This window comes from Triticum aestivum, chromosome 4B (genome assembly GCF_018294505.1).
Source record: "Triticum aestivum cultivar Chinese Spring chromosome 4B, IWGSC CS RefSeq v2.1, whole genome shotgun sequence".
Lineage (NCBI taxonomy): Eukaryota > Viridiplantae > Streptophyta > Magnoliopsida > Poales > Poaceae > Triticum > Triticum aestivum.
This window is the reverse complement of record NC_057804.1, coordinates 13,963,423-13,975,237: the sequence shown is the minus strand read 5'-3', so window position 1 is coordinate 13,975,237 and position 11,815 is coordinate 13,963,423. Positions and strand designations below refer to the sequence as shown.

The window sequence follows — 11,815 nt, the reverse complement described above, 5'->3', positions numbered from 1 at the left end:
TGCACGTCACCCAGAGTTTGTTTTGTACCTTCATGCGCCCAAGCTTGTGCAATAATCTCCTGCAAAGCAGGATCCCTTTCCCACATAATCTCATATGTTGCCTCAACCTAAGCTTTCTGGGTCAGTCCTCCAATAAATCATAAGCAACATGCAAAGGGATATGATCTGAGCATGGGATGGTGAGATGCTCAGCAAATGTATTATCAAACATATTCCTCCATCACATGTTTGCTACTTCCCTATCAAGGCGAACTTTCACATTGGAACCTCCACCTCTCATATTGTTGAAGGTGTGAGGTACACCATTGAAGCCAAGATCAACCAGATAGTGTGACAATTCTCCTCTAGGCTCACCGTATACACACATCAATCTCTATTGGGGCTCATCTGGACTAGCACGAACATGTGCATCAGTAAATCTCTTGTTGGAACAAACTATCTCCACACTCAACGACGCATGAGCCAATTCACCATTGTTACCTTCACTATTTATACCTTCAAAATCTTGCAATCCCAATCTCGATCAGTATCTTTTCATTCTTGCTTTTGATTGGCGTATCTCGCACAAAAACACCAAAGTGGGGGAATGTGACTGAACCAACATCGCAAGATCGCGAATTGTCCGAGAGCCCCCTCCCCATCCAGACAGTTCCAACCTAGAAGATTCATTTGTCACGGCGCGCTCCTCGTCGGAGCCCGTCGATGTTGACGAGTTTTTGAGTTTGTTGTTATTATGATCCGTTTTAGACCTTAGGGGTCTTGTTTTTAAGGACTTTGTGGCACCTTTTTCATAGCCCCGTTAGCATTAGCAGTAGCTGACCACTGTTGGCCGGAGTAGACGCAAGGGAGCCACCAGGCGCAACAATGCTTCCCATCAATTTCCTTTTCCTGCTCAGGTCTGGATCAACGACACCATCAACGACATTTGTATTGTTCTTTGGATCAATATCCATGTCTTTTCCCTCATAAACCTCAGAAACAGATGCAACCCTGCGGTCATCTACAACATTGCGAAGGTTTCCCATGATTTAAGTAGACATATTCCTACTAACATAGTATAGCATATACTACTACAAGAGAAGACATGAGTAACCCCAAGCAAACAAATTGTAAGTAACCTGACATAAAGATGGCGAGTAAAGAAAGGTTCGAAGACGACGACGAATATATAAAGGTAGCACGAAACAAGCATACATACAAATTAATACAGGCAAACACGACGACAAGATATTACGGTACATAATACTACTAGGTACTAACTTGACATGGTGAAGAGTAGATATATGTATATATGGCGACCCTCCTGAACTGGATTGGCAGCTGCACAAATCAAACCGACGTACGCACGCATGGAAAGGGAGACGAACGAAGAGAAGGGATGATCATGGTTGGTCGGCGGCTGGCTCCTCCTCCTCCTCGTAGTCCTCCTCGGCGGTGGCGTCCTGGTACTGCTGGTACTCTGCGACGAGGTCGTTCATGTTGCTCTCGGCCTCGGTGAACTCCATCTCGTCCATGCCCTCGCTGGTGTACCAGTGGAGGAAGGCCTTGCGGCGGAACATGGCGGTGAACTGTTCGCTGACCCTGCGGAACATCTCCTGGATGGAGGTGGAGTTGCCGACGAAGGTGGAGGACATGGCGAGCCCCACGGGCGGGATGTCGCAGACGCTGGACTTGACGTTGTTGGGGATCCACTCGACGAAGTAGGAGGAGTTCTTGTTCTGCACGTTCATCATCTGCTCGTCCACCTCCTTGGTGCTCATCTTGCCTCTGAACATGGCGGACGCCGTGAGGTAGCGGCCGTGGCGCGGGTCGGCCGCGCACATCATGTTCTTGGCGTCCCACATCTGCTGCGTCAGCTCCGGCACCGTGAGCGCGCGGTACTGCTGCGATCCCCTGGACGTGAGCGGCGCGAACCCGACCATGAAGAAGTGCAACCTGGGGAACGGGATCAGGTTCACGGCCAGCTTCCGGAGGTCCGAGTTGAGCTGCCCTGGAAACCGCAGGCAGCACGTGACGCCGCTCATCGTCGCCGAGATGAGGTGGTTCAGGTCACCGACTGCATCATGCATCAATGAGTTTAACAAGTTCAATTCATTTGGTTTCGAATGGATCAGGGGGGTGGGAGCTTACAGGAAGGGTTGGTGAGCTTGAGGGTGCGGAAGCAGATGTCGTAGAGGGCCTCGTTGTCGAGGACCATGCACTCGTCGGCGTTCTCGACGAGCTGGTGCACCGACAGCGTCGCGTTGTAGGGCTCCACCACCGTGTCGGACACCTTGGGCGACGGGAACACGGAGAAGGTGAGCATCATGCGGTCAGGGTACTCCTCCCGGATCTTGGAGATGAGCAGCGTGCCCATGCCCGAACCAGTGCCTCCGCCAAGAGAGTGGCATACTTGGAAACCTGCCCACGGAGCAATGCTGGTTAGCAATTCATTTCAGGAGAGGTCGTACTCACTGGACTGAAGAAATGTTCAGGTTTCCTAACCCGACCATGTCTCAGTTTCCCTGTCAAAAAAACTTGATAACAAGACAGACTAACTACTCCAATCCAATCAGGGTACTAATAATGAAAAACATCTCCACTGGTCCTACATCATGTGCCTAGTTGTACATTATTACTGAAAATCAGTAGTACTATTTTTCTTTATTCTGCTGGCTATGATTATGAATTTATGATTAGGTTAGGTGTACTAAAATCCACAAATCTCATCTCACATATAAGTCTGAACTTAGCCATTCAAGTACACATAATTAACAAACTAATCAAGCAAGCAAAACCGCATCTACGGATCTAACCAACAACCATCCGTCCACTGGGTCTGGCGCCAACAGCCTGTCTGGGTGTCCCATTCGATGCAGCCAACACCGACAGTATGCGTTCCTTGATACCGCCTTTCATGCGTTGTTAATTAGGTCGTACAGCATTGTCGGTAATCACCCGCATGATATATACATGTAGTGCTACATTGTTAGTGTTGTGATGATCGCATCGATATCACCCTTCACCAGCAAAAAGAAGATGGCGACATGTGATGCGATGCGAACAAATTGGATGTATATTGGCATTGAGGTGGTCGTGTCTTGACCGAAAAGTGCAAGTTCTTGGACACCTGAATTTGTTAGCACTATTTTTAAGTTCACTTTTCAAAAAAACGAATAGTCGATGGCTAGGTGAATTTGCGACGCATGCCTCAAAATGGATTCAAATGCTGGGTCCTTCCCGGCCCTCAAGGGGACAGATGGCATGCAGACAACATAAGCAATGATGCAGCTAATGTCGTGAAAGAAGATTTCAAATCTAGCATAATTTCAGAACCTTAACAACTGACATCCTTACTTAGCAACAGTTTTCTAGCAGTTGCTGGCTTTATTGAACTGAAAAAATCAGCCCTCAAGTTTTTTTTTTTTTGCGGGGAAATCAGCCCTCAAGTTGAAGCCAGGTAAGCACTACATATGTGTTACTCTTTAATTTCCCAGCCACACCTTGATCCCAAAAGCATATAATTGCCATTGGAAATCAAATCAGGCAATATATAACGATAAGCGCATTATTTGAACAGGTGAAATAATGCCGTGTGGCGTGTCAGTACTGAAATAATCAACGATTAAATCAGGGGGAGAAATGGTACTACGGTTATTAATTTGCCCAGTTAGTACTTGTCATCTATCGATGTCAAAAAATTATGTTCACCAAATGGTAAAGATGAATCACGCGATCCATCAACTGAACGATGCTGGACCGGCAAATTATATAGACCCCAACTGGGAGCGCCGAATCACAATCATGTTGGATCCCGGACTGCTTGTAAATGCTGCCAAGTTGGCAGAGTTGTTTAGTGTTTAATTACCATGAAACATACCACTCTGGCACTCTGCTGGAAGACAGCAGAGTCTAATTAATGAGAATATAATTCTGGCCTTAATTAACAAGAGGAGAAGAACAAGCAACAGCATCAAACATTTTTGATCCCACGGTTCCGATAATTTAGACCAAAAACGATACCGTTCCACGGTAATAATCTGGTAAATTCCGGATCGCATTCTCCACTATGATCTAGGGAATTTTACAACTAAATGAATATACAGTTACGATCGAAGTGCTAACGATGTCACGATGGCCGATTCTGTTCCAGAAACAGATCCAGAGAAATGCAGAGAAAACTGAAGGAAGAGAAAAGAATGCGAGGGAGGGAGGGGCGTTTGATGATATACCTTGGAGGCAGTCGGAGTTCTCGGCCTCCTTGCGCACGACGTCGAGGACGGAGTCGATGAGCTCGGCGCCCTCGGTGTAGTGGCCCTTGGCCCAGTTGTTGCCGGCGCCGGACTGGCCGTAGACGAAGTTGTCCGGGCGGAAGATGGCGCCGATGGGGCCGGAGCGGAGCGAGTCCATGGTGCCGGGCTCGAGGTCCATGAGGACGGCGCGGGGCACGTAGCGGTTGCCGCCGGCCTCGTTGAAGTAGACGTCCATGCGCTCGAGCTGCTCGGGGGCGCTGCCGGTGTACTGGCCGGTGGGGTCGACGCCGTGCTCCCCGCAGATCACCTCCCAGAACTTGGCGCCGATCTGGTTGCCGCATTGCCCGCCCTGGATGTGCAGGATCTCCCTCATCTTGCGTCGATCGGGTTGCGTCGCGTCGCGTCGCCGGGTGGCTGTTCTTGGGTTGGTTTGTGGAGCGGGGGCGAGGGAACGTGGGAGGGAGGGAGGGGAGGGGGGCGAGAAGGGAAGCGGGTGGGACGGACGGGTCGTGGGCGCGCGTCTATATGCCGCGTTTCCAGGTAACCGACGTCCCGACCCCACCCCACCCCCTCCCTCTTGCGCTGCTCGCCACTTTCTGCAGTTATTACTACAGGTTGTATGTATGGGCCAACTGTTCCATTGCTGTTTTTTTAAATTTTTTTGCTAGCTATTATTATGCAGTTTTGATGACATGTTGGTTTGCTCATTTCTAGTTTCGATCACAAAATTGGCCACAATGTACCATGTAATCCGTAAGAATTTGGTAGTATTTCCGTTTGTGGGATGGAAAGGGAAACGGCCCGGTTATGTACCACAATGTGACCATAATGCACACATGATTCCCGAGCGCGTCTTTTTAACACGTGCCAACAACTAACCAAAATAGAGAATTTGATACGCACCTACATGTAAATGGACGGAGGCAATGACAAGACCCACCTTGCGCCAAGCCCGAGGGGCGGGCCCGCTCCACTGGGTGTCAAGCTTGCTACCAGAGCGCCTTCGGAGTAGCCAGGAGCACCACGAAGTGGGTGTGGCGGTGGCAAGGAGGTATCGCTGTGGTATATGAGTGTGCACTCGAGGGAGCTATTGATAACGCTAAGCCTGAGAGCGAGAGACACGGACACGAGTGAGATGGGTAGCATGCCAATGACGCCCAACTACATGCAACCGACCAGGACCATGAGGGTCAAGGCCCAAGGCGCGAGCCCCATGAAGGCCAACAAGAGGGGTAAGGAAGTACCATCGAAGCATTGGGGATCAGGAAATTATAGAAGAGTGTTCCAGGGAGTTTCGTGAAATATTGCCTATGTGGCTTCAATCAACTTGTCACGTTGCTAGGTCAGGCAATACGTATTCCTACTTATAGGATCCAACTCACATGTCTACAATACTTTTAGAACCACCAGTGTGTTTTACACTGTCTATGTATATCTCTCTCTTTCACTGAGTAATCATGTCTTGTCATGCCGACTGGTCAATCACTTCTCTCATCATCACGCTTTGCCTATGACTCCGGCACTTAAGGAGGTGTTACTTGTGTGCAATGACGGAGCTTCCCTAGGGCCATGGTGGGCTATGCCCCCTACCCTAAACAAGACGCCTACTGGTTTGAGCCAGCTTAATTGCATGGAAACTCGCAGGGGCACACATGCATGCGGTCATCCATTTATTTCAAGATTGATGTACTAGTTTATGTCATTAACCTTTAATCGTTACACTGGGGTCTATGCATGCCAACTTTTGGCCGAGTTGCATGCATCACCCACCCCACCTCCCATGATTTAGCTTATTTGATTCACAATGGATAGGATGTAGGTTTGGTCAAATGGATGGCTCCTAAACTACATGAGAAATATGCCATTTTGCAATATGCAGATGACACATTATTTCTTTTGGGGTATGGAGAAGTCAATGCTACGAATTTAAAATTTGTTCTCTCTCTTTTCTAACAGCTCTCTAGGCTTAAAATGAACTTTAAAAAAATGAAGTATTTTGCTTTGGAGATTCTGTTCAAAGCCAACAGATTTATGAGGACATTTTTACTTGTCGTGCAACTCAAATGCCTATTGAGTATCTTTGCATTCCTGTTAGTAGTGTTCTACTTTTTAATAAAGACTGGATTCTAGCAGAAAACAACAAGGAGAAGAAACTTGGATGTTGGTAAGGTAAGCTACTATTCATTGGAGCTAGACTAGCTTTGTTAATTGCATCTCTCAGTAATAAATCTCTGTTCATGCTTTCCTTTTATCAAATTCCTAGAGGAGTAGTAAATAGGTTTAATTACTGTATGAAAACGTAGTTGTGGCAGGAGGAGGATAATGTTAAAAACTATCACATAGTCAATTGGGAGACAATATGTCTCCCTAAAAAATTAGGAGTGGGCGTTCTTAACCTTGGAAATCTACCAGGTATTGGGAGGATCCGCGGATGGGGGCCAAATTTTTCCTGTGAAATTTGATAGACTTTATTCTATTACGTTTTCTCATAATGTTACTGTAGATCAAGTGGTCTCGAGTTATTGCGAATGTCTAGAATTAAGAAGATCCATGTGTGGAGTTTATTTGGAGCAGATAATTGCTCTTAGAACACTCTTGTCTGACTTCTCTCTAGAGATACTTTGATTTGGGTGCCTAATCCCATCGAGGGTTTCACTGTCAAATCCTTTTACAAACAAATGTAATCACATGTACCGGTAGATGGGTGCCGTTTCTTGTGAAAATTTAAGATTCCACCTAGAATTCGAGTTTTCTCATGGTTGATTTTAAGAATAGCATATTAAACAGGTATAGTCTCCTCCATCATGGATGGTTTGGTGAGAAGAAGTGTTTTTTTTGCATGCATAATAAATCTATTGATCACCTATTTTTTGGATGTTCAGTTTCAAGATACATTTGGGGAGTTATTCAATGTGCTTTCGATTTACCAGTGACTCCCACAAATCTTGATCAATGTTTGGCTTTGGTTCAAGGTTATCCTTTTGGTAAAAGAAAGATAATAGCAATGGGTTGGCTAATGTCATTTGTGCAATCTAGAAAACAAGAAATGATGGTTGTTTTCAGAAGAAGAAAAATGCCCGAATTTTATATCATTCATCTGATATGCCATTATATTGATGATTGGACAGATTACTGATGGAAAATGAGATGATGGCTCTCCAGCGAGGATCCTGGAGACTCGCGGAGGTGGTTGTCGTGGTGTTTGATCGAGCGAAGGGGTGGGCACCATTAGCGCAATGGATTGAAGGTGGCTAAAACTCGAAATCTTGCATTGTGGTGGCTCTTCTCAGTCTAATGTCCAGGCTTCTAATTTAATGTCTGGGTTTCGTTGATGTTGGCATGTTTTAGATGTCTATTGCTCATGATAACAATTTGCAAGCCAGAGTGTCATGCTTTTTCCTGATATCCGGAGTTTGTTTTTGCATCTCTGTGGAAGAGTTCCTTTCCAGTTTTTAGTTTCTTTTTAAACAGTTGATTGGATGTAGTTTATAACATACATGCTTGATGGTTTCGTTAATGAAATCAGGGAGAAATCCATTTTATCAAAGAAAACCATGTTTTTTCATTCTTATCTTGAAATTTGAATATATTGAACCTTTTGAGCTGAAAGTCCATGTTAAGTTTCATGTGCATATTCGTGTTCGTTGCAATGAGTGCTTTTGAATTAGACCAATTTTGAACACATTTAGACATCTTTTTAATTTGTTTTACAAGTTTCAAATATTACACTTGATAGTCGAAATATTAAGTTTTACCGAGTATTACAAACTTATCATTCATTCTATCAAGTGTTAGTAGTTGAAACTTGCTGAAGTTTTTAAACTTGTCAAAACCTTGGAGCTCCTACATGGTTTTAAGTTAATTTCAGTTATGAAACTAGCTATTATCATTCATTTCTATTATGTTTTGGTAGTTGAAACTTAGCAAAATTTAAAAACGTGTCAAAACATATTCAAAGTTGGTCTTATTTGAAAGCCTCGTCACATGGAACACGAATATGCAAATGAAATATAAATTAGACTTTTGATTAAATGCTATAATACATTCAAATTTACAAGTCAAAAGGAAAAGCATGGGAGGTGGGGTGGGTGGGGAATGCACTCTCTGCTTGCATGAGTAATTAAGCTCTAGTCACAAAACCACTTTTCAAATCTTGGCGCAATAAGACGGGTGCATGCATACGTGCCCTCGCCCCTGCGTGCCACAAATCCCGGCTTACATTCCATTTCAACAACGAACTCCAAAACTCCTAGAAACTTTTTAGTGAATGAGAAAGTTGATGCAGAACTCCAGAACTCTGACTCGTGGATGTCCTTTCTTCTTGACGACCATAGCGCCCACATAGTTACGAGGACCCGCACTGAATCAATCAGATTGAAAAGCCAATTTTGGGTCTTATTGATCACGGACCACAATGTATTTCTTAAAACCCACACACACTTTGCAATGTTGCATTTCAAAAATAGTGTCGCTGCGAGTCTACACACGAGTTCTGGATTGAACAGATCTCAGTACCCGTTATATTTCCCTTCGCCCGCACATCTCCGGTACGGAGGGTTGCTCTTTCAAAACACGGTGCAGATACTCTCACTTTGGATAACACCTTTATTCTTCGCAACTTGGAGCACTGCTTCCCCATACAACAAGAATGTACTGCCCCAAAGGTAAAAGAAAATGAGGCTAGGTGAACGGCGACACAAAGTTTGGCATGATCAGTTGTACGTTCTTTGTGGGTAATGACCCGTTGTAAGTGTGGGATAACATACAAATAAATACAACTACATATGACTTGGCCACAAGTGGACAATTCTCGCGATATTAAAACAAGAGAGAAGTTGGCACTCATCTACCAATTGTCACAACGGCGGTCTTATGCCTCCTTTGGCTCATAGGAATAGGAAAGTCATAAAAATGAGATGACATGTATCTCAAATACTATGAATAGAAGTAGGAAAAGAGATGTCCTTCAATTCACATCGTAGGATTCTTTTCATTGAGTTTAGGCTAATGTTTATTTTTCTATAAAATATGAAGGATAAGAAGAATTTCTCCATATGAATAAGATTCGATTCCTACGAACCAAAAGACTCTGAAAGAATTTTCCTATAAAATTCCTACACAAGTCCTCCAAACCAAATGAGGCCTTAGTTCAGCCCCTTTGGCCTTTGCTGAACCGAAAAACAAAATTGCTAGCCCGCATTACATGTAGCGGATGCTCATCATATATCTTCCACGTAGTCATCATCATTTTTGCATCATTAGGGCAGCATGGAATGGTACGAGCAGCCAATGATTGTTGGGATACTCGTACAATTGAACATGCAGCACGGCACCAGCACATGCTTTGTCTGATCTAGAGTAACCAGATATGGAACAGCCCATTGTGAACCATCAATTATTTGCAAAATATTCGTATGGAAAAACAAGAGAATATTCGTATGGAACAGCCCAGATATGGAACAGCACGACATCTATTCGTATGAACAGCCCATTGGCCGCAAGGAGGTCTGTAGTTATTTCACACCCACAAAAAAAAAAAAACAAGAGACATACGCCCGTGGTAGGAGTAAGCACAAAACAGATAATTTCAAATGAAAAACACACACCCCAAAAAAATTGAAAAACATAAAAAAGATAATTTCAAATGAAAAACACAAAACAGATGGTCTAGATCAGCGCAATGTTCCAAGCTCAGTTGATAAACGGTTCCTTCTAAGCAAGAAAGTCTTTGGGCGGCACTCTGTGCCGGTGCACCGGCTTAGGCCAGTCGCACGCGAGCCCTATGATTGGACCATGGTGAAACCGTCTGATGCCCTTTCTTCATTTCTCTTTTGTCAACGCACGCGCACATGAAGGAGTCCCGCATTCACCGGCCGCCCGCCCTTGTCGGGCCCCTCACACCACCGGCGTTCGCCCACGGCCGCCACGCTCGCTAGCCACCCGAGCTCGCCCTCCACCGTTTGTGCTCGCCGGCTACCTATGCCAGTTGCGCTCGGCCTCTGCCGCTCGTGCTTGATGACCCATAAGTACATGGGGTCAATTGTAGCCTTTTCGATAAGTAAGAGTGTCGAACCCAACGAGGAGCAAAAGGAAATGATAAGTGGTTTTCAGTAAGGTAATGTCTGCAAGTGCTAAAATTATAAGTAGCGGAGTACTTTGATAGCAAGATAATTTATAACGAGCAAGTAACGATAGTAGTCACAAAAGTGCAGCAAGGTAGCTCAATCCTTTTGAGGCAAAGGACATGCCAAAATGGTCTCTTATGATAAGCAAAGTGTTCTTGAGAGTACACGAGAATTTCATCTAGTCACTCTCATCATCTTGGCTTAATTCGTGTTCGTTACTTTGATAATTAGATATGTGGGTGAACCGGTGCTTAAGTGTTGTTCTTACTTGAACAAACCTCCTGCTTATAATTAACCCTCTCGCAAGCATCCGCAACTACGAGAAAAGAATTAAAAATAAATTCTAGCCATAGCATTAAACTTTTGGATCTAATCACTCTCTTACGGAATAACGCATAAAGTAGGGTTTAACCTTCTGTCACTCTCGCAACCCATCATCTAATAACTACTCCACAATGCATTCCCTTAGGCCCAAATATGGTGAAGTGTCATGTAGTCGACGTTCACATGACACCACTAAAAGAATGACAACATACATATCATCAAAATATCGAACACATATCAAGTTCACATGATTACTCGCAACATGATTACTCACGGGATCATGCATTACGGTACGAGTAAAGTGACTTGCCGGTAACGAGATTGAACGAGGTATTGGGATACCGACGATCGAATCTCGGGAAAGTAACGTACCGATTGACGAAGGGAATTGTATACGGGATTACTTGAATCCTCGACATCGTGGTTCATCCGATGAGATCATCGAGGAGCATGTGAGAGCCAACAAGGGTATCCAGATCCCGCTGTTGGTTATTGATCGGAGAGTCGTCTCGGTCATGTCTGCATGTCTCCCGAACCCGTAGGGTCTACACACTTAAGGTTCGGTGACGCTAGGGTTGTAGAGATATTAGTATGCGGAAACCCGAAAGTTGTTCGGAGTCCCGGATGAGATCCCGGATGTCACGAGGAGTTCCAGAATGGTCCGGAGGTGAAGAATTGTATATAGGAAGTCCAGTTTCGGCCACCGGGAAAGTTTCGGGGTTCACCGGTATTGTACCGGGACCATCGGAAGGGTCCCGGGGGTCCACCGGTTGGGGCCACCTATCCCGGAGGGCCACGTGAGATGAAAGGGGAAGAGAACCAGCCCCTGGTGGGCTGGTGCGCCCCCCCTTGGGCCTCCCCTGCGCCTATGGTTGGAAACCCTAGGGGTAGGGGGGCGCCCCACTTGACTTGGGGGGCAAGTCCCCCCCCTAGGCCGCCGCCCCCCCCTTGGAGATGGGATCTCCAGGGCCGGCGCACCCCCTAGGCCCCCTATATAAATAGGGGGGAGGGAGGGCAGCTGCACCCTAGTCCCTGGCGCCTCCCTCTCCCCCAATACCACCTCTCCCTCTCGCTGAGCTTGGCGAAGCCCTGCCGAGATCACCGCTGCTTCCACCACCACGCCGTCGTGCTGCT

General features: G+C 45.7%; 1 protein-coding gene across 1 annotated transcript; it reads right to left on the bottom strand.

The window, feature by feature from the left end:
• Positions 1–1,087: 1,087 nt before the first annotated feature.
• LOC543262 (tubulin beta-8 chain) lies at positions 1,088–4,716 on the bottom strand. The gene is made up of 3 exons (XM_044511911.1): positions 4,212–4,716; positions 2,131–2,400; positions 1,088–2,056 (listed from the first exon to the last, which is right to left on the bottom strand). The coding sequence occupies exons 1-3, from the start codon at positions 4,603–4,605 to the stop codon at positions 1,383–1,385; spliced, it is 1,338 nt and encodes a 445-aa protein (XP_044367846.1). The 5' UTR covers positions 4,606–4,716; the 3' UTR covers positions 1,088–1,382.
• Positions 4,717–11,815: the final 7,099 nt, after the last annotated feature.